Here is a 23,747-nt window from a genome sequence, read left to right on the forward strand (position 1 = left end):
TGCTTCCCAGGGTCATATATCAGCAATCAGCATATTGCAGTTATTTCTCAACTTTAAAGTCCCACCAAATTACTTAGATGGGGATAAGGAAAATAATCATGCTTTAACTTCTTACAATTAGATATTCCCTTTAGACTTGTGATTCATAACCTGGAAACTTAAAAGAATCACAAGGAAATTCTTGAGTTTTGTGTCGTTTCCAGATGTGAGAGGCACATAGGACTGAAAAGCTGATTTCCAAGATATTTGGGAAATGCATCACTTTCTTTTCTCTCCAATGAAGGGTTTCTATCATAGAGTACAAAATACATATAATCAAGATTTTGGAACTGGTACTATGAATGCATGCTATTTCTCTCTGCTGTTATTCCCTGGAGTGGAGTGGGAGGAGGAGACTGGAAATCTGAGAACACACACAGGCACTTTTACTCACAGGACACTTACAGGGTAAGGTTGAATAACAGTGAGGAGTATCGACTCTTTGCAGCTTCTGTAAGAGAGAGGAAAAAAAGTATTTATGACATGCACAGAGCCTGGGCTCTACCAGTGATGGTGCTCTTTTGAAACAAAATGTGTGATGTTGGCGCATGTTCCTTGGACTCCCAGGGCAGAGATTCAAAAGGCTCAGAAGTGAGCTTTCAGACCACAGAGAAAACCAGAATCAAATGTTTACCCAGTGGAAAGCCTCCTGTTCGATTTATATTGGGTGATATAATCTGCAACACTGAACAGCAGGGCCCTAAAATAAAACTCGCTGAAGGAAGGTCGGATTTTAAAAGCATCGACTGAGTCTCTCAAAATTGATTCTCCCCTTCCGACTTTCCTTTAGCTGCTTAAAATGTCTGTGCAATTTTCTGGAAGGGGGTAGATTTTTTAAAATGCTATCAATTCACTGAACATCATTATCTTCTTAGGGTCAGCATCAGGAAAAGAAAAATGTCATTGTAGGTTTCTTATGTAAAAACAGGATCCCAGCAAATGTGACTTCCCAGGCTGTGTGGCTTTCTAAGGCCAAGTTAACAATGCCTAGGATCTTGAGCCGATAAACATTTCAGAAGGGCACTCGTTGGGAAATATTGTTCACCATAGTGAACACTGCGTAGCCAAGAGCAGGACAACGGAATACAATGTCATGGTTTATTTAATTTCCCCCAAGTAACCCAAACCTTTCAAATAACTTGACCCCTTGAGGAAAAATCTTATTATAGGTTGCAATAGTTTTTCTTCCTCCCTTTGTTCCTTTTTTATACTCAGTAGGAGAAAGGTCAGTTGCCATTTTGTTGAGAAGGGGCTGACTTTTTCTATAGTTTAGGTGGTAATTAATTACCTGCTTTTGTGACGTCCTGCCCAAATGATTCAAGAGAAACAGGATCTATTGTGGTGCTGTTCCTTTAGAGAAGTTACGACAAATTGCATTTCTAGCATTAAGTACTCTTCAACCCCTCACTATAAGCCCATTGCCTGGAGAAGACCATGTGATTTGCACAGGAGCAGTGGCGGCTGGGCCCTGATGGAGGGAGTGTGGGTGGGGAAGAAGAGAAATCAATGGGGAGGAAAAAGAGGACTAGAACTCAAGAACTGGATGAAGAATCAGAACATTTAGGATGATGCTGATGGTGGGAGAGGCCTGGATGATCCCATCAATTCCTAGTTGCCAAGGGTTGACAGAAAGCCCCACTAACTAGAGTGGCAAGACCGTGTTCCCATTAGATGGAATAATAGAGCAACAGTGTAATCAAAAGAGAATTTGGTGAATGAGACAAATGACAGTGCATGGCTGGTGGCCATGGAGCCTCGTGGAGCAGTTCTGGGGAGAGTCTGGCACACCTAGACAAACTTCAGCCTCACAGCACTAGGACCGAGCCATTCCACTCTGGTTCATATCCCAAAGAAATCCTCCCACTAGCCTCTGAGGGAAAGTGGATGAGGACGTTCCCAGTCAGGGGACACATGGATGTGAAACACTGGAGGCAAGGTGGGCATCTATCTCTAGGAGGGTGGGCATGTGATGTGGGGGCCGAGTGTCATGGAACGATGTGGCAGGAAGAGTCAGAGTGTGGTAGCCATGGTGTGTGCCTGTTGGTCCTGCCTGGCCTGCTCTACCCAAGGCTGTCCCCAGAGCCCTCAGCAGTAGGCAATGGGCTCAGAACATATCCTGGGGGCACAGTTGATTGGACCCAAGTGTTGGAATGAGGCCACTGGATGTCCTCTCTCCAGAATCAGAACTAAGAGATACAGACAAAGAGCTGGAAGCTGAGTCACAATCATGACTGAATAAGAGGAAAGGTTACAGATGCCAGGGTCCCCTGAGCAGGCCTAGTTCCCACCATTCCTGAGGGCTGGTTGTTCATCATTTTACATCAATAAAATGACCGAAGTCAAATATCTCAGTATGATATCTGTTGTCAGTTCTGGCAATTGGCTTTTATTTTTCGTTTCACTCATCGGTAAGTACTTAATTATCACCTGCCAGACAAGAAGAATTAACTCCATAGTGCTTTGCGTCCCTTTAGAATGAAAAAAAGATGGAAGTCACATGTGTTCACATATTAGAGAATGCCACTATGATTGAGGCAGGTTCAGCTGAGGCCTGATGCCAGTCAACCCTACGTGCCAAAACAGGGTGTTACATACTTTCAAAGGAGAGAGTAAAACCAGAGTTTGGGACCCTTTTTCATCTTGGGGTATTAATCATGACTTAACTGAAACAAAGGTAACAGGGAAAGGTCAGTGCAAGCAGCACATGGCCAAAGAGCAGAGGCTATGTTTGAAAGATTATTACTCTTTCACAGAGACAGACTCTAAGTGTGCAATTCCTGTGATGATATCTGGAAGACACAGTAGATATGGTGCCCTGGGGTCATTTAATAAAGGCAGTGCTCAACTGAGCTTCTTCCAGGGCAAGAGGGCCTTATTGGAAAGATGTAGAAGCTAAGGAGTGTTGGACACAGCCAGTCACTGGGTACTATCTGATTCAAGGGACGTGCAGTTGGAACAACCCAACAGAGAAACATTCTAGAAATCTGCACAGGTACCCATAAGTCAACCGTTATGATCTTCCATGGATAGAAGAAGCCAATACTGGATTACCTTGGTGTCAAAACAGTGAGAATTTCCTCCTTTTTACCTCACTGTCCTGTCCTCATTTCAATGTGGAAGGTGCCAAAGCTGGAGAAGAATCTTGGGGAATGCCCCTTAACACAGTGCAGGCTTCTCAGGTTGGAAATAGGGGCAAGGGAGAAATTTTGTGGCATTGGCAGTTTTGACTATCATGTGACAAATGAACATATTGATGACAGAGTAAGAGCTGTCGTGATTATAAGTATTCAAATGACTGGAGAAATTTTCTGAACATGCTTAATATATTTGTGGACCTGCCTGAGATTTGAACGAAGACCTGCCCCTAGAGAGCTGTTCTGAACAGGCAAAGAGGGAAAAGAACAGTTGCTTTACAATTTTATCCTGAGACCTAACTGCTACATTTACTCCCAAGTTTACTTTATTTAAAACTGACTTGAATAGATCAGATTATTTGAATCCAAACAGTCCTTAACTAAGACAGTGAGTGCTTAAAATCTGAAGAAGAAACAATAAAATGGTAAGTGCAAGAATGAGGGGTCTGATGTGGTAGGGTGGGGGAGAATGAATGGGCCCACGAGGCTGTGGAAAAGATGCTCATTTTCCCTAGAGCAATGCTCACTGGCACAGTATTTGTAATTTGTTCATTTCCAGAAAAAGAAAAAAATATTCACAGCTCCAGTACAGTCTGTTAGGAGCAGACAAACCCCTGGGGAAGGACTCATTATTCATGTTAGATGCTAACAGAATAAGCATAGACTGCATTAGCTTCCTATTGCTGCTGTAATAAATTAGTGGCTTAAAACAGCACAAATTGGTTATCTTACAAGTCTGGAGGTCAAAAGTCTGAAATGGGCCTCACTAGACTAAAATCAAGGTGTTAATAGGGCTGCATTCATTCTGGAAGCTTTTCCAGATTCTAGAGGCTTCCTATATTCTTTGATTCGTGGCCTCTTCCTCCATTTTCAAAAACAGCAATGTAGCATCTTCCAGTTTCTCCTTGAGTCTCCTGCCTTATTCATTCACCTATAAGGGCCTTTGTGATTACACTGGGTCCACCTGGATAATTCAGGAAAAACTGCTCCAACCTTAACTGAATCACTTCTGCAGAGCCACAGGATCTGGGCATTATGATGTGGATCAGTATTCTGTCCTATCACAGAAGCCAGCTTCAGTAGTTATCTTGTGCTGCATAACAACTTACCATACACTTAGCAGCTTAAAACAACACACATTTATTATCTTACAGTTTCTATGAGTCAGACATATGAGTATGAATTAACTTGGTCATCTTATCCAAGTTCTCTGATGAGACTGCCATCAAGTGCTGCCCAGGGCTAAGGTCTCATCTGAAAGCTCCATTGGGAAAGATCCAATTCCAGGTAGACTTTTTACAGTTTTTGGCAGGATTAAATAGTTTCTTTTGGGATTGTTGGACCAAGGGCCTCAATTCCTGCTGGCAGTTGGCTATAAGTCACCGTTAGGTCCTTGTTACATGGACCTTCTCAACATGGCAACTTGCTTCATCAAATCAGCAAAGGAAAAGGAGACAGAATCCTTTGGCAAAATGGAAGGTATAATTTTATGTAACAGAATCACAGATGTGAAATTCCAGCACCTTTGCCACATTTTTTTTGGCAAGAAGCAAATCACAGGTCCAACCCACATTAAAAGAGAGGGAAATACACAAAATTGAGAACATTGAGAGACAGGGATCATCCATGGGGCCATCTAAGATTCTGTCTGCAATACCAACAAAGAAAGATTCACAACCAATTAATCTGTAAGTGTCTCAAAGGTAGTGTCCATGTATGACTTCACCTTACACAGAATATTTTCCTGTCAAGCATGTCAGAAAGAAGCACTGCTCAGTATACATTATTAATTTGAAAATGGAAACCGTTTTCTAAAATATGTCTATTATATTTACAGCATTTAAATTCTGTGTCTATAGTAATTCCCTTTTACTCATCTGAAACATATCCTATATTGATTTTAATTTTACCACTTAATGAGTAAATGATGCTGTCTCAATTGAAATAAAATATTCCAATATGTTATTTATCATTAGAACTAGGGATGTGTTTTTAGTCTGTTTTCTCTCACCTATAATTATTTAATTATAATCTGCCAGACAAGAACTCCATAATGTTTTGAATTCCTTAGAATTCCTAACCCTAAGATCCTAGGAGAAAATAAAGAAGATCAAAGCCGTATAAAAATAGCCACAACAGACAAATTAGAATTTGGAATGAAAAATGGCTCATTCAAGTAATCAGATAACTTCTTTTTATGAAGGCTTAAAACAGCTAGGGACTTGAAACAAATCCAGTTAGGAGCACATTTAGAGAAGTACAATTTCATACTGAATGCCAAGCAAATTTTCTACTCTTAAAGATTAATTTCAAATTAGAGTGCCAATATTTTTTAAATGATTGAATTTGTGAAAAACACCACTTTAATCCCTATATCACAGTGCTGACCTGCATAGGAAAATATAGTCTAATCTACCCTAAAACACTCCTACAAAATTTCCGTTTTATTCCTCTCTTTTCATTCTTTTAACAAAAGTCTTTTCTTAGATTTTTTTTTGATGGAAAATCCCTTGAAACATGTTTGGGACACCCAACGTCAGTGATTACACGTCATTCTTTAGCATCACAACCCATTTTAAAATTTCACTGGATGGGATTCTGTTGCAGTAAGTGAAGAATCTCAGATTCTAATGAGGTTTTTGGTATTAAAATCCCTTTCAAAAATGAAGCTAAACTTTTTGTTTGCTTTCTCTTAGAGCAGAATAGCTGGACACCTTTCTTTGACTTTCCCACTTGATATTTCCATGATCTTAATACTGCAGTATATAATCACATTGGCGTGCACTATTGTATATTTCCCTCATAGACCGAATAAACAGATTTCCTTAACTAATACAGAGATCAACACGAATTTATGTGTGAAGAGCAATGAGATTTCCTCAAAGATTGGGAAAACAGAATAAAATGAAGCAAAAGCAAAACAAACTAAAATATAAAGAATATATTCCATGTCAAAATTCAGGAGGAGTCTTTTTTTTTTTTTTAAAGGGTGTAAACAAGTGAACAATATGATTTTCAACTTCTCCAGTAGAAGTCAGGAATCAATTCATGAAGGCTGAAAAGTTAGGCTTTTAAAAGGAAAAATAAAGAGGTAATTTAGGGCAATATATGAAAGATTTTGTGAACTGTAAAATCACATCTTAACATAATTCAAAAGACTGATAGGCAGTATTTTTATTCGGAAAGAAAGGTGGTAAGGCACAGTGAAATGGTGTTTGAACTCTCACTTCTAAGTACACATAAGTCTTTCTTCTTGTTGAACTTCAGAGTTTTTCAAAGAAGATAGAAAAATATCCTTTTCAGCTAGCTAGTGCATCTCAGTCCTTAAACTCTCTGCTGGTGGATAGTCACTCTTTATGGAAAGAAGAACAGATAAACAGTATTTCTCCAATGATGCTTTTCTCAGAAGAACATCTCAATCCTAGGTGTTGGCTGAAAAGTTTGTTTGGGTTAATCTGTACCATCTTATGGAAAAATCTGAACAAACTTTATGGCTAACCCAGTATTTTCTCTTCTTACCTGAACCTGGAGATATGAAAAAAAAACCCAGAGATTTCTGATGACTAGTCATAATATACAGTCAGTTGCTGCAAAGCTGGAGGAAATAACACTGTCCCTCCATTTCAGAAAAGTCACCACAGGACTATTTGAAATGGAGGTTTAATGCTTCATCCAGTTGACCTTTCTACCATTCTCAACAGAGACTGCAATTACCCACTGTATCAGTTCCTAACAGGTGCCGAAGCCATTAGCTGGAGAGGGTGGAAACAGCTAACAATCAAGCATGCAAACAGGGTCAACGCATTAAGTGTGATCTGTCATGGACTTCATGAAACATCAACACTCTCCCCACTGTGGCTGCACATTGCCTTTACTTCAGTAACTGCAAAGAGGAAGAACCGGATTACTTGTCATTTTATTACTAAGGTTCAAGGGATGTGGAGAAAGGAAACAGGCATAATGAAGCCACCATAGTTATCAGGGCAGCAAAGACAGAGGGGATGAATCATAGAATTCACTTGTCCAGGAGCACTGGCTTGCCTTCTACCAATTCTACAATCTCTCTCACTACCATTTTCTCCTTGAATGAGGGGTGATATTGCTGACACAACCATACGCTGCCTGCAAGAGATGAACTTCAGCTTTAAGGACGCACAGAGGCTCAAAGCAAAGGAACGGAGAATGGTATTCCACGTAAACAGAAACCAAAACAGCGCAGTAATACACTCATATCAGACAGAACAGGCTGTAAGGCTAAAAAGGTAACAAAAAATCACTATAATCATAAACAGGATCGATTCATTAAGAAGGCATAATAATCATAAACATACTGGGTTGGCCAAAAACTTCTCTTGGGTTTTTCCATAAGATGTAATGGAAAAATCCAAGCGAACTTTTTGGCCAACCCAATATATGCACCCAATATCAGAGCACCGAAATATACTAAGCAAATACTAACAGATCTGAGGGCTTCCCTGGTGGCTCAGTGGTAAAGAATCTGGCTGCCAATGCAGGAGACTCGGGTGCAGTCGCTGGGTTGGGTGGCTTAGACAGTAAAGTGTCTGTCTACAATGCTGGAGACCCGGGTTCAATCCCTGGGTTGGGAAGATCCCCTGGAGAAGGAAATGGCAATCCACTCCAGTACTATTGCCTGGAAAATCCCATGGACAGAGGAGTCTCGTGGGCTATGGTCCATGGGGTTGCAAAGAGTTGGACACAACTAAGCAACTTCACTTCCAGTATTCTTGTCTGAGAAATCCCAAGGACAGAGGAGTCTGGCGGGCTACAGTACATAGGGTCGTAGAAGAGTTGGACATGACTTAGTGACTGAACAACAGGTTTGAAATGAGAACAAGTTTGGTACCCAAAGCAACAGTGAAGAGAATTTAAGGAAAGACTCTTATTAAGTACTATGTTAAAGGGTTCACCATGAACAACTGCATAATCACACTGTTTATCTTTTCCCATCTGTACGGAGGCTCCAAAGACGGTCCTCAATGAACCACGCTTTTGGGGACTCACACAACTTTGTGTAGTCTTCTCCCACTGAATCTGGACTAGTTCTGTGACGTACTTTTGACAAATAGACTATTATGGAAGTGACAGTGCATGACTTCCAGGCCTTGATTAGAAGAATCCCAGAAGCCCTCAGTGTCCACAGGGGTATCTTGGAACGTTCACTCTGTGAGAAGCCAGCTGTCAGAGAAGCTCAGCAACCCCGCCATCACCATGTTGTGAGGAAGCTAGCCCTGTGCAGAAGCAGTGTGGGGAGACAGAAACTGGCCTGGTCAGACACAGTGGTGTCGGCTGTCTAAGTCCACGTGACAACACAGGTGTGAAAAAACCACCTTGGATAGCCAGTCCAAACAAGTCTTTATCCAGCTCCTGCTCTAGCAGTCGACTGAACTGAAGCCACAGGAGTGACAACAGTGAGAACCATGTGAATGAGCCCCATCAACCCACAGCATCATGAGATAAGAAACTATTTTCTTAAGCCATTTCATTTGTTGGGTGGTGACAGAAAACTGAAACATCATCTGTCCATAAAGAGTTTGCAAACTATTTTTTTAAAAAACAGCCAAAGGAGTCAAAGGGATTTGAAATTGAACATGGCTCCCTTATCAAGGAAGGTTCAGTATTCAATCTAATGACTCCACAGGATATTCGGAATGGACACTTTAAAAAAAAAATCTGTCCTACAAACATAAGTGGAAATGTGGAAAAGGAGGCTCTAATTGTTGGGCGTGGGGCTAGCACAATTGTAACATTAACTATGGGCTTTTGGAGATTGGGGTAGTGGGGAAAAGAACTAAAAACTCAGGGGAAAGAAAAAGATCCAATCAGAGTCTTGGACTAAAAATGCTTCACTACAAAATAGAATTTTGAAGGCACGATTGATGTTACCTTGTGGGGTATGTATTTGAACTTGCTAGAGAAAGGATTAAAGCACATTATAATTTTAGGTTTAGAATTAATAGCTTACATACAATCAATGACTTGAATATAAACCTAGGGAGAGACCAGAATTCTTTGAACAGTTCAATTCACATTTGACAGATTGCGTTAAAGGCTTAAGCTGTGCTTTTCTTTCAAAGAATATTAGGCTATTGGGTTAAAATCCATATAAATGATGCAGTGATTATCAAAACTAACATTCTAATGAAATTGTATCATTTCAAGTTCTTTTCTTAAATTGCATTTTTTAAACCTTGGTACTAAAATTTCAGGTTAGGCACTCTGACTCTGTAAACTGCTACTACTAACAGTTTTATTGCATAATAATATTTGGTTTTGGTTTGACCTAATTTTTTTGTTCAATTAATTCATTTCTTTTTTTTTTTTTTGAATGAATACTATCTTTGGCCTTTGAAGAATCTTTAATGGATGAAACTGGTACTTGCATTTAAGATTGAAAAAGGGCAGCAGCATCTCTTGCAATAAAAATTATTTTACACATCTGTATTATACTAAATGGTTCTCACCTCATTCATTACTTCACTAAGTATTGAGTATCTAGCAGAAGAGAGGCATTTGGGATATGGCAGGAGGGCATTTGGCAGTGTCAAGAGACATTTATGGTTGTCACAATGAGGGTGGCTGCTATTGGCGTCTAGTGGACAGACACCAGGGATGCTGTTAACATCCGACATTGCACAGGACAGCCACCTACAACAAAGAAGTTTTGGCCCAAAATGTCAGCAGTGCTGAGACTGAGAAACCTGAGGCTACGTCCGATGTACCTCCACGCCCCCCCTGCCCGCCCGAGGAAAACTACTATCCTGGCACCAAACACAACAGAGTAGTTTGATCCCCAGTGGGAACTTATCTTAATATAATCACAGCATAAACGATTTTCCTTTCTTCTTTCACTTTGAGTTGTGTTTAAGATAAATCCAAGTCGTTCTGTGCCACTGTGTGAATGTATCACAATTTTCTTATCCATTTTACCATTGAGGGATATTTGAGTGATTTTCAATTGGAGGTCACAAAGAATAGTGTTGCTATTAACAGTCTTGTGTATGTCTTTTGGTGAATATATGTAGGCATTATTGTTTGACATATTCCTAGGAGTAGAACTGCCAGGTCATAGGGTATGCAGGTGTTCAGGCCAAGACCTTGTTTTATGGGGCTACATCATTCTTTCCAGAGCTCGTGATATTCATATGTCTTAAATTATATTCTGATAGTTTTCCTTTACCTTATTTCTTCTACTCTTCTAAGTGTGTGACCAAGCGCTTTCTATTCTGCTGGCTCCTGGAATAAGCTGCAGTCCATCAATATATACATCAATATACATCTTACATCTGTAAGAGCAGGGAGCTTGGACTAAATCAGTAGTTTCCAAATTGTGCTCCATGCAACCCTTCTCAGACAGGGACACATGTCCGTGGAAAGAGCCCAGTATACCCCTGTATTTCTTCAACTGGAAATCCTCCACTGATTTATGCATTGAGACTGTGGGTTAGAGTTCTATTGAAAAAAGGGTTCTATTGCTAAAAGCAGTAGGAAAACCAATGGATAAAATGACTGCTATTGCTTCATTGAATTCCAATAAACCTTCTTAGCCTGCAAATCTAAATCCCATTTTGAGTTTCCACGAAGGTGTCCAGCATCCTCTGCTAATTTACACTTCTTTTCCTCAATGAAAAGCACAAAGAACAAAGGTTTATTGGATTTTGTTGCTTTTCTATTCTTTATAATTTAAGAATGACAATAATATTACTTGCAATTTTATACTGCAATTGTAGAGCAATTCAGTAATAATCACGACACCCTAGGAGCTAGGTAATATTATCTTCACTTTACTGATAAGAAAATGAGGCTCAGAAAGGTTATAGCACAAAGGTAGTGGCACAGAATGACTTGGATGTATCTGACTTTTAATGAAGTCAAATGTTTGGAAAGTGGTGTTTTCTTCCCTGACCCTAGAGTTTGGGCTTGGCCAAGACCTGGCCTTGGCCAAAAGAAGAGGTACAGACTGACCGGAATGCCAGACCCCAGGTCAGAGCTTCCACTTCCAAAGGCCTTGTGTGTTCCTGCTTGCTTATTCACTCTTTCCATAAGCATAAGCACACCACACTCTGGTCCGAAGAGGATGAAAGACTTGTGATGCAGACTTGCACCGAGCCTGCCTCTTCCAGGCAGGCCCAGCCAAGATCAACGGAGCTACTTCAACAGTTTCCAGATGTGTGAGAAAGAAATGCTTATTTCTAGCCACAAAAGGACACATACTGGATGATTCCACTTAGATGAAATATCTGGGATAGGCAGATTCATGCACACAGAAAGTACACTGAGCTGACCAGGGACTGAAAAGTGGGAAGAATGGTGAGTTCTTGCTCGGTGGGTCCAGAGTTTCTATTTGGGGTGATGAGAGTTTTGGAAATAAGTAGTACTGAAGGTTATAAAACATTGTGAGAGTAATGAATGCCTCTGAATTGTACACTTAAAAGTGGTGAACATGGCAAATTCTACGTTATATGTATTTTACCACAATAAAAGAGACATGTTCATTGTTATTAGCCCCTGAGATCTTGTGGTTATTTGTTATGAAGCAACTGCTGACTGATTGATACATCCTCTAATTGTGTGACAGGTGTCATGTGGAAAAGACTGAGAGTTTGATGGGACAATGAATATGAGTAAGAGAAGAAGACTCACTGTCTGGTCTGCCAAATGAAATCTCTCCATGTTAAAAATAACTCAGGGTGTGGGCCATGGAAGGAACAGATTGCTGGGCCAATTAACAGAGACCATTTATCAGTGGCTTATGCCATCTCAGGGTCATTGCCATGGATGCACTGCTGTCATGGGTTATATGACATGACCGGAGGAATTCAGTAAGCTGGAAACACTTTGAAAACATTAAACAGTTTGAAGCCCATACACATGTGTAGCCTAAAAGAGACTAGTAAGAGACAGGTAGTGTCATATGCTGAGTTGAAGCTGTTAGAAAGTGTAGTTCATATCCTGAGTCAATTCCTGAAGAAAAAAATCATATTCTTATGCAATTCAAGTCAATTAGGCTTGACAGCCGCTTTCCATTTCCCTCTTAGTTCTCAAGACATTCATGTTTGATTCTGCTCTATCAGCGCTGACTTCACCTTCTGCTCAACAGTCCTGTAGTGCGCGCTCAATACAGGAATTTAGTACATTTTTTAAGCGAAAAAATGAAACAGAGGTCCAGGGATTGTCATGGAATACGTGGCACAATCACCAAATGGGAGGTGGCAGTTGAAACCTTTTTTATACATACACTGAGGGGCACGAGATTGTTCAAAAACGGAGGCAGTCGCCAAAAGTCTCAGCAGCAAGTGATGTGACTGCAAATGGAAATAATAATAATAATCATAATGGTAATAATCATAATAATAGGCTTGTTCAGAGGATTGTTGTGAGCAGAAATTATAGATGGGGGAAATGCTTTTCGTATCTTGGAAGAAAGGTGCTATGTAAATTCCAGTTCTTTTTCTTTTTGTTATTTTTCCTTAAATACTGCCAAAAAAAAAAAAAAGGATCCAAGTGGGTGGATGAGAGCAGGATTGAGGGAGGAAGGGGAGAGAAAATAATTTAAATAAGCAAGTGATGGAAGTACTACTGGGTCATTGCCTTGGCTTTAATAACCTTCATCCACCTAGCCACACAGCTAGGTAGGTGGGGGGTGATTGTGAGATTCTATTTCCCCTTCTTGCTCCTAGCCAGGAAACAACTAGATTTTATGTTCATTTTTTAAAGAGCATTCACTCCGTCTTGTCGACGTGGCTGTTGCCTTCACTTCCATCACTGTCTTCTGTGTTTTTAGCACTGACTGAGAATATTCCTCCCAGGGAACTGTACATTCCAGGTCCCAAGGGCGGACATGGATACTGGGGCTCCAGGGCAGAGAGTCAGTGAGCAAAGGCCAGTATGTGCACCTGTTGTTTGGAACTCAGCATTTCAGAAGGCAAGGCTGAAAGGCAGCTTGTTGGACTCCATGGGGATGGCCAACTTTGCCAAGTGAGATGGTGATGAGAAGCTTATGGCTTTCATGACAAACAGGACATGAATTGTTTTTCAAGTTAATTCATTCAATAATAAACTATAAGTGGTGTGTTACAGTCCCCTACTATTATGGTGTTACTGTCGATTTCTCCTTTCATGGTTGTTAGCATTTAATAACCTATAATGGAAAAGAGCCTGAAAAAATATATGTATATACAAATATACACACATATATGTGTGTATATATTCATATAAGTAATTGAGTCACTTTGCTGTACACCTGAAACTAACACAACATTGTAAATTAACTATTGCTATCGCTCGCATGCTTAGTCATGTTCGATTCTTTGCGACACCATGGACTGTAGCCCAACAGGTTCCTCTGTCCATGGGATTCTCCAGGCAAGAATAATGGAGTGGGTTGCCATTTCCTTCTCCAGGGGAGCTTCCTGACCCAGGGATCGAACTTGTGTCTCCTGCATTGGCAGGAGGGTTCTTTATCACTGTGACACTTCAGTTTAAAAAATGGTTTTAAAAAAAGTAAAAAAATGAATTCATTCAATAACCACATTTGGGGGAAATGACTTTTCTTTCATCAAGCAGTGGAATGCCTCCTGTCTCCTTTCTCCTTGATCTACTCGGAAGCAATCTTGAACCATCTTACTGAGTCACACCATGTTCCTTTTCAAAATATGACAATTTCCAAAAGCATCTCAGATTCAAAGAAGATTCAAAGAAAGATTTTTCTCCCAGTAGTGGATACTCCTGGTAGCTGTCCACTTACACTTCAGCTTTAAAGACCACTGGACTTGATTAAACAAATGTTTGACATTCCCATCCTACGCACTGACGACTGTTCTAGGCTATATGGATACACTAGTGAACAGAGAAAACAATCCCTGCCTGTCTGGGACTGTCATTCTCTGGAACTATCCAAGACTTGGGAATTTGAAAAGAGGATGCCTTAGCTGGCTGGCCTGGGTGAGGCCTTCCACCTCTGGCTACCTGTTTTCTCATTCAGAAGATGCAGAAATGGGATCAAACCTCAAACGACGAGTTTCTCCTAGAGACCCAAAGCTATTTAGCCTTCCAGTGGATGAGTTCCTTACATTAATCAAGCTGTTTTGTTCAATATAATTCACCTAAAACTTCTTGTGACCTCATCTTCAACAAGTGATACCCTAGGTCCTTCCTTCAGGACAGTTCCTAGGAATCACTCCTTTGAAGTCTTCCCAGATTACCTCATCTAGTTCCAGGCCTATTGGTGTCCATGGCAACCTGTCAACGTCCATAGACAGCCCTGCAGGGGCGGGTGGGAGGAAAGACTCTGCTTTTCCCTAAAGAAAAGAGGGAACAAATTGGAAAAGAAAAGAAATAACTTGTTTGGCTCTGTGAAGCCACATGGCTTTTATCAGAAGGTTTCAATATACATCGGAATGGGGATGGCCAGGATCTCTCTGGAGACAACAATGATCATTTATTTCACACCTATTGTATGCTTTGTTGTTGTCATTAAGTCACTGAGTCATATCTGATTCTTTGCAATCCCATGGACTGCAGCATGCCAGGATTCCCTGTCCTTCACTATCTCCTGGAGTTTGCTCAAACTCATGTTCATTGAGTCGGTGATGCCATCCAACCATCTCTTCCTCTGTCGTCCCCTTCTCTTCCTAACCTCAATCTCTCCCAGCATCAGGGTCTTTTCCGATGACTTGGTTCTTCACATCAGATGGCCACAGTATTGAAGTTTCAGCTTCAGCATCAGTCCTTCCAATGAATATTCATGGTTGATTTCCTTTAGGATTGACTGGTTTGATCTCTCTGTTGTCCAAGGGACTCTCAAGAGTCTTCTCCAGCACCACAGTTTGAAAGCACCAATTCGTCGGTGCTCAGTCCTTTATGGCCCAACTCTCATACCTGCACATGACTCCTGGAAAAACCATAGTTTTAACTATACAGAATTTTGTTGGCAAAATGATGTCTCTGCCTTTTAATACGCTGTCTAGGTTTGTCACAGCTTTCCTTTCAAGGAGCAAGCGTCTTTTAATTTCATGGCTACAGTCATTGTCCACAGTGATTTTGGAGCCCAAGAAAATAAAATCTGTCACTGTTTCCACTTTTTTCTCTTCAGTTTGCCATGAAGTGCTGGGACGGGATGCCATGACCTTCAGTTTTTGAATGCTGAGTTTTAAGCCAGCTTTTTAACTCTCCTCTTTCACCCTCATTAAGAGGCTTTTTACTGTATGCTAGAGACTGTGTAAAGCAGTTTGCACCCAGTATTTCTCATGTACTCCTTCAAGTATGTTAGGGTTTGGGTGCTATTATTCTCTGGAAATTAAAATACTTTGAGCCCAGGAGCCAGAAATAAAAGAAAAAATAATACTCATTTACCAAAGTACATATACTCTTGCTACAGGAGGAGGGTCCTTGCTAGCGTGACCCCGAGGCTGGATAAAGTAGGATAAGGGATGAGAGATACCTTGACCCACATGTCTTCATAAACACTGCTGCCTGCTATTGTTGTTAAGCTATTATTGTTGTTATTATTAATTCCAGTTTCCAGAGCCTTGAGGGAGAGCATGTCAGAAGATACAGAGGAGAGTCTAGCCCAGTAATGGAGTTGGCTCATGTCACTGCTCCCCGCCCATGCACACTGCACATTCTTGGGGCTTCTGTCTGAGCTCGTCATTGCTGAGGCTCCGAGAATAACTCCTGCAGGAGAAGATAGGATGCTCTAAACTGCTGTCAGCCGTGAGTCTGGATAGCCTGGGATTGTTGTGTTTTGCAAAGCAGGTTTCTAAAGCAAGATCTTGACACCTGTCCAGGTCGGCAGCCTCCCAGGATAGAATTCAGTCTCCAGGGTCTCAGGCCTTGTCAAGTCATATAACACTGTCTGTTGCCTGGGTGCGTATCCCGATCAGCACTGGTCCATGAGGGAGATGGTAAGGCAAGATCGGAAACCATCTGAGTTCAAGTCATCAGAGCTATGTCAGCTTCCATTCATTATTTATCACTGACAGCACCAGTCCTCTGATGGACTGCTTGACCCTCATCCTCTCTAATCTTTAAAATCACTCTGCAAGGTAGATTTCATTATTTCCATTTTACATGTGAGAAAACAGGCTCTCTTTAAAGAGGTTAAGTATCTTGTCCAAGGCCACACAACTCATTCGAGGTCGAGTCAGGAATCCAACCCAGACTGCCTGTGTCAATGTTCTTTCCCTCTGTCCTTGGTAAAGTCATTATCAGTAATCAGAGTGTCCACATGCCCAAGTTTTGCCTTTCTCTGTTGGCTCATCTGAGCTTCCCAGAAAGGATACATGCTGTGTTCACCTTGACAGGCTGCAAAGCATGTTTCCATATTGTGTCTTTTAATCACCATAATGCCAGTGACAGGTAAGTTTCACTTCCTCCATTTGGTAATTGACTAAACTGTGGAGCAGAAAGGCTAAGCAATTGGATCACTTCACCCAGAAGGGCAGGGTTGGACAGTTGTAAAGCAGAGAAATGAAGAACGGGGAAAGAGCAACTTTAACTTGTGGGAGATGGGAGGGTAGTCGACAGAGAGCCTCAGGGAAGGCAGCTTTGGAGCTGGGTCTCGACGGATGGGTAGGAGCCTGACAGGGAAAGGGGTTCACAGGTGCACCAAAGGACCCAACAGTTCTGCAGGTAGGAATGCTTTGGGTCTGTTTAGGGAAGAGTGTATTTCTAAGCATAACTAGCACACAAGGTTGGAGTGGTGGTTCTTGAGGAAGAGAAGAGGTAGAAAGGATGCCTGGGAGAGCTGAGTGCAAGACACTGTTGATGCAAGGAATCCTGGCGAGAACCACTCTAGAGTAGCAGAGTCATTATAGAGGGAGAGGGTAGCATCAAATGCTAACTAACAGCCAGCAGAAAGCATTCTGTGCACAGGAAACGAAGTGGAGTTACAGGTGAAAATTTAAATGTATGAGTACAATTTGTGTTTAGTGGGTGTCTTACAGCAAAGAAAGCTCTAAAATGCCTGTTGCTACTACAGGAATTTACGAAACCCATTCATTTTTTTCAGAAGGAGGCCAGACACAGAATAAAGGTTTTGAAAACCAAGCAGCCAAATTGGGATCTCACTCATTCATAAATTCATTCACTTTTCTTTTCATTCAAACATATAGGTACCTGGGACCATGCTACGCTATAGGGAAATGAAGAACATATCAGGCTCCTTGTCCTCAAGAAGCCCACAGTCTAGACGGAAGAATTAGCGTCACTGCAATGAAGGTGTCATGTAGAAGCAACATGGTGGTATGAAGGGGGAAGGGTCAACACTTCTCAGGGTTTATGTGAAGAAAGTTACACTCGACGAAGCATTTGCAAAGTAGGAGATGCTTCAGCTGGTCTTCAGGGATGGAGGAGGAGTTTACCAGGTGGGTAGGGAAATGAAGGAATTCTGGAGCTGTGGAAATAAGTCCAAAGGAACTAATGTAGGAGGGAAAATGGTCCACTTGGGGGCTGTGGAAAGGTGGGAATAAGGCCATAGCAGAGAACAGACAGGGAAAGAGGCCCATGAGTGTGGGCCCGATCACAGAAGGTCTTCAAGCTATGTAAGCCGTGTGCACTTGACTTCAGATGGCTGTGACCCTGAGGTGGATGCTTTAAACTGGGACTGGTAAAATCAGTTTTACTTAGAAAAGTTGCCTGAGCCAACAATGCAGGCAAATATTAAGGTTGTTGGGGAGAAGATGACTCAGTGATGAAGCCATGGTAATACCTCAGATAAGGTGGAATGATGGCTTAAATGGAGTATGTAAAAATGGTGATGAAGAGGAAGGGAGATACAAACACGATTTGGAGGAAACCCGTGTCCAGAGGCCTCACCATCTAGATGGTGTCTACGAATGAAAAAGTAAAAGGCACAGATGGAATTAATGAAATGGAAACTACAAAAGAGGTTGTTCTGGTGCCAGAAGTAGCTAGAGCTCTTGGGTATTCCTAGCAGTTAGTGATCACAGCCACTACCTTCCAATTCACGTGGATCAGAACTGGAAATATGAAAGGCTCTAATGTGACTGAACTTGTCCTTGAATATCAATAATCAGGCAAATGGTACTACGGAGAACAGTACAAAGATTTCTTAAAGAACTGAAAATAGAATTGCCATATGATCCTACAATTCCACTCCTGGGCACACATTCACAGAAACCTCTAATTTAAAAAGATACATGGACCCAATGTTCATAGCAGCACTATTCACAATAGCCAAGATATGGCAACAACCTAAACGTCCATTGACAGAGAAATGGAGAAAGACGTGGTATGTACATACTATGGAATACTACTTAGCCATAAAAAAGAAGGAAATAATGCTATTTCCAGCATCATGGGTTGACCTAGAGATGATCATACTATGCGAAATAAATCAGAGAAAGACAAATATCATGTGATATCACTTACATGTGGAATCTAAACAAAATGATACAAATGAACTTCATTACAAAACAAAAATAGATGTAGAGACATAGAAAACAAACTTATGGTTACCAAAGGTGAAAGAGGGGCAATAATTAGGAGTTTGGGATTAGCAGATACACACTACAATATATAAACTAGACAAACAACAAAGACCTTATGTATAGTGCAGGGAACTATTAAATATATTCAATATTTGTAATAACCTATAAGGGAAAAGAATCTGAAAAACATATTCTGGCCTGGAGAATCCCCACTGATAGAGGAGCCTGGCAGGCTACATACAGTCCATGGGGTCACAAAGAGTTGGACACGACTGAGCGACTAAGCACACACATGCGTGTATAACTGAATCACTTTGTTTTACACCTGAAACTAACACAACATTGTAAATCAAGTATATTTCTAATTTTTTTAAAAAGTCAACCAAGGAAAGATAAAAAAAAGAAGGCAATGGTAAGGGCTCTGAATTCTTGTTTCAGTTGATAACTTTTACATGCATGTTAGGGAAGGGGGAAATTGTAAAACAGAGAAATGTTATTTCTAACCTTGGTAAGGAATAGAGATGATGCCACTAAAGAAGCTGTAATTCAAAGATGAGGGCTTCACGTGGTGTTTCAGTGGTAAAGGATCTGGCTGCCAATGCCGGGTTGATCCCTGGTTGAGAAGATCCCTGGAGAAGGAAACGGCCACCAACTCCAGTATTCTTGCCTGGGAAATCCCATGGAGAGAGGAGCCTGGTGGGCTACAGTCCATGGGGTCGCAAATAAATCGGACATGACTGAGCCCCTAAAATAACTCAATGATGGCACATCCAGTGACAGCCTGTAAACAACTACAGGACAAAACACACCCTCTTACCAGGAGGAAAAATCAGGTTGAGGAAGAATAGGTACATAGCTCAAGCTACCTGAAAACAACACCCCAAATCTTATGAAATCTAGCAATGTTCTAATCCTCTGAGAGTTGACAGATTGTCAGTGGATGATGATCATATTTTCACTGATGGAAAGAGGTTGTGGGATTTCTATTAAATTTTTGAAGTGTGCTTTCCATGTTTGAATTTAGCCTCAACCTATGAAAACAATTTACTGTAATCAATGGCTATAATTTCTCCATGACAAGGTGTAGAGAAATCCTGTTTTCCTGTCTATTGGGAAATAATGCTGTGAACATGAACTTGGACAATACTAACCTTGCAACTGAATTCTGAGACCTTTCTGCTTTGTATTAATAGGTTTATAGGCTGTACTTGGACTGACTGTATGAAGAAAGGATGTATTTCACTCACACAACCTCTCCAATTGCTACATGAAGAATCATAAAAAGATAACTTTTCAAAAGCAGGTATCCACTGGGGATAAGAACAAGAAAAAACAAACAAATAGAAGTAGTGGAATAGCTTCCATGCTTAGGACCTAAAGGTCATTTCCCTCTACTATTCCCTCTACTATTCCCCAAATAGTAACAGATCAGAGTTTTGGCAGTATCATTGTTATTTCTTCTTTTTACTTTCAAGGCTATGTAGAACAGAGAGGGTATAGGCTGGTGATTTCCATTTTTAATCATCCTATATTTTCTATTCTTACCACTATATGGAAGCTTAATCTCATTCCAGAACCAGAGTTAATTTAAAAGAATGCAAATGAAAAATATATGCAACAATCTTTTAAAAATATGAACAATTTTTTGTGTTTCACACTAATTATGCTTTTCTTGAGTTTCATTAATCTGCAAGGGGGATCAATATTCAACTAGGCAAAACAGAAAAACGTCCCATAAAGTGGTGAGAAGATAAAAGGCAGAAACTGAGTTAAAGAGTGAGAGTTTTCAAAATTACTTGATGTCTAACACAAAACTACTATGTATAGGAAAACAGTATGAAACAAAATATAACAAGGCCTGAATGGATTGTAATATGTTAGAAATACTGGCCAGTGATTAGCAGGAAATATAAAGTAGGTAGGAGACTAATGCTATGTGAAAATTATTTTGATAATATTATAAAGTCTAATTTTTCATATATGATGAACAGTAGCAACATTAAAAAAAAAACCACAAAACACGATTATACAAACACACATTAGGAGTTCTTTTAAAAAATGCATTTTCTTTGCCCAAATGAGACCTTACTGGCTGCTCTGAAACTCAGGTAATGTATCATATAAATATGTCTTTAAACATATGCCCTGTAGAACTGTTAGGAAAAGTCTGAAAAAGAGAATAGCTGAAGGAGTCAATCTGCATAGTTAATAATTCACTCTACATGCTTTGCTCTTATTCACATGTAGTTTTTCCACATAGATGGACTGCTGTTCAATTAATGAAAGGGAAATAAAAGTCCACCAAGTAGATCCCAGAAAATGATTAAACAGGAATGGTACTCTGAGCTTCAATTGGAAATGTGACTATCTGGTCATCCTTCACCTTCTGAGTTGTGCCAGATTCTAACCTGGGCTGGGTCTGCAGATTGAGGAGACGTGGTGGGGAGTGGCTGGGGCTTAAGATTCTACTCGGCTAGAGTGGAGTAGCAAGGCCACCAAGAGAGGCCTCTTGTTGCCCTCTCAGCTACCTAGATGAGAAGATGAGTTAGTTATGGGAGGTCTTATTCAAGCTTGGGGCCCTCAGAGCTACTGCCATCCAGTCTATGGCTAAGCACAGTACTAGAATCTGCTGGTGGTGAATCATGACCGAGAAATGGGGAGTGTGTCCCGTGGGGATACTGGAAACAAAATAAATATTATGGTGACAGAAAGAGCCCCACAACTATTTTGAATTCTATACCGTACATCCTCAAAAATGCTCTCTGCATAGTATATGTAGTTAAACATTTAACTCATGCCTGAAAGATTTTAATCAGTGCCTGAGATAGTAAGATAAAGCTCAAAATTAGCTCATTTTATGCATAATATAAATCATATATAAACTTTGTCAAATATAAAGAACAAAGCTACACAATTACAGGCGTATCTTTCTAAATCAGGTCACTTTGACCATTTCCCTGTGTCCCAATTACCCAATTGCCCCAAATATTGGTGTGAAAGATTTATTGTTGGTGGTTTTGTGTGAAAGGCACTCCTTCAATTGAAAGTTAAACCCCAGTGACGATTCCTATGGTACGCCATATTGCTTATGGTAATAGCATGATGACATGGTCTCCAGTGCAGAGTCCATAACTTACTAACAGAATTCTTAGCAACATAAACTTATTTGCTGACTGAAATTATTTCCGTCAACTCCAGTTGTCTCATCTCATTGACTGGCACCATCATCTACCTGGAGTTCATGCTTGAAATTTTTGGAACTTACCATCCATTCCTCACTAACCACCAATCTCCTCATCAAATACACCACCAAGTCCTACTAATTATTCCTCTATGACATACTTTGCTCTACTCCCAGGATGATCTGTGCCAGTCAGATGTTACTTCTCAGCTGGACTCTTCCAAGAACTTCTAATGGCTTCTCTGTTTCCATTCTTCTCTCCTTATTCCATTCTCCATGAAGCAAACAGCCAGGGTGATAGTTTACAATGCAAGTTGGACGATTTTACTCAACTGTTTAAAGCCTCTCAAAGGTTCCCTCTTTTTCCTACAGTAGAATCTGGACTTCTATTCAAGGAATATATCAAGGGGTCAGCATGTCTGTTCTGGAAAGGGTCAGACAGCCAACAGTTTAGGCTTTGTGGGACAGATCATTTCTTGTTACTACGCTCCTTTGCAGTTGTTGTACAGAAGTAGCCATAGACAATATGTAGATACACAACTGTGGCTATGTTCCACTAAAACCTGATTTACAAAAATGGGCAAGGGGCCAGATACACTTACTTACTTACAGATAAGTAAGTCAGAGAGACAAATACCATACAATAACACTTATATGGGGATTTAAAAAATGATACAAATGAACTTATTTATGAAACAGACTCACAGACATAGAAATAAACTCCTTTCCCCAAGGTAAAGGAGGGGAAGCGATAAATTAGGAGTTTGGGATTAACATATACACACTACTAATCACGATGGTGTGATCACTCACCTAGAGCCAGACATCCTGGAATGTGTAGTCAAGTGGGCCTTAGGAAGCATCACTACGAACAAAGCTAGTGGAGATGATGGAATTCCAGTGGAGCTATTTCAAATCCTGAAAGATAATGCTGTGAAAGTGCTGCACTAAATATGCCAACAAATTTGGAAAACTCAGTAGTGGCCACAGGACTGAAAAAGGTCAGTTTTCATTCCAATCCCAAAGAAAGGCAATGCCAAAGAATGCTCAAACTACCACACAATTGCACTCATCTCACATGTTAGTAAAGTAATGCTTAAAATTCTTCAAGCCAGGCTTCAGCAATATGTGAACCGTGACCTTCCAGATGTTCAAGCTGGTTTTAGAAAAGGCAGAGGAACCAGAGATCAAATTGCCAATATCTGCTGGATTATAGAAAAAGCAAGAGAGTTCCAGAAAAACATCTATTTCTGCTTTATTGACTATGCCAAAGCCTTTGACTGTGTGGATCACAATAAACTGTGGAAAATTCTGAAAGAGATGGGAATACCAGACCACCTGACCTGCCTCTTGAGAAACTTATATGCAGGTCAGGAAGCAACAGTTAGAACTGGACATGGAACAACAGACTGGTTCCAAATAGGAAAAGGAGTACATCAAGGCTGTATATTGTCACCCTGCTTATTTAACTTAAATGCAGAGTACATCATGAGAAATGCTGGGCTGGAGGAAGCACAAGCTGGCATCAAGATTGCTGGGAGAAATATCAATAACCTCAGATATGCAGATGACACCACCCTTATGGCAGAAAGTGAAGAACTAAAAAGCCTCTTGATGAAAGTCAAAGAGGAAAGTGAAAAAGTTGGCTTAAAGCTCAACATTCAGAAAACTAAGATCATGGCATCTGGTCCCATCACTTCATGGGAAAAAGATGGGGAAACAGTGGCTGACTTTATTTTTCTGGGCTCCAAAATCACTGCAGATGCTGACTGCAGCCATGAAATTAAAAGGCACTTACTCCTTGGAAGGAAAGTTATGACCAACCTAGACAGCATATTAAAAAGCAGAGACATTACTTTGCCAACAAAGGTCCATCTAGTCAAGGCTATGGTTTTTCCAGTGGTCATGTATGGATGTGAGAGT

The 23,747-nt window shown here is 40.6% G+C and overlaps 1 protein-coding gene across 2 annotated transcripts in view; it reads right to left on the minus strand.

Moving 5' to 3' along the window:
• Positions 1-23,747, minus strand: part of FRMPD4 (FERM and PDZ domain containing 4) — a 205,550-nt gene that overhangs the window by 60,915 nt on the left and 120,888 nt on the right. For both annotated transcript variants that reach the window (XM_002700439.5, XM_059883901.1), the window contains exon 4: positions 445-490. In XM_002700439.5, coding sequence (XP_002700485.3) covers positions 445-490 — 46 coding nt within the window. The remainder of the gene's footprint in view (positions 1-444; positions 491-23,747) is intronic.

This window comes from Bos taurus, chromosome X (assembly GCF_002263795.3).
Source record: "Bos taurus isolate L1 Dominette 01449 registration number 42190680 breed Hereford chromosome X, ARS-UCD2.0, whole genome shotgun sequence".
NCBI classification, from domain to species: domain Eukaryota; kingdom Metazoa; phylum Chordata; class Mammalia; order Artiodactyla; family Bovidae; genus Bos; species Bos taurus.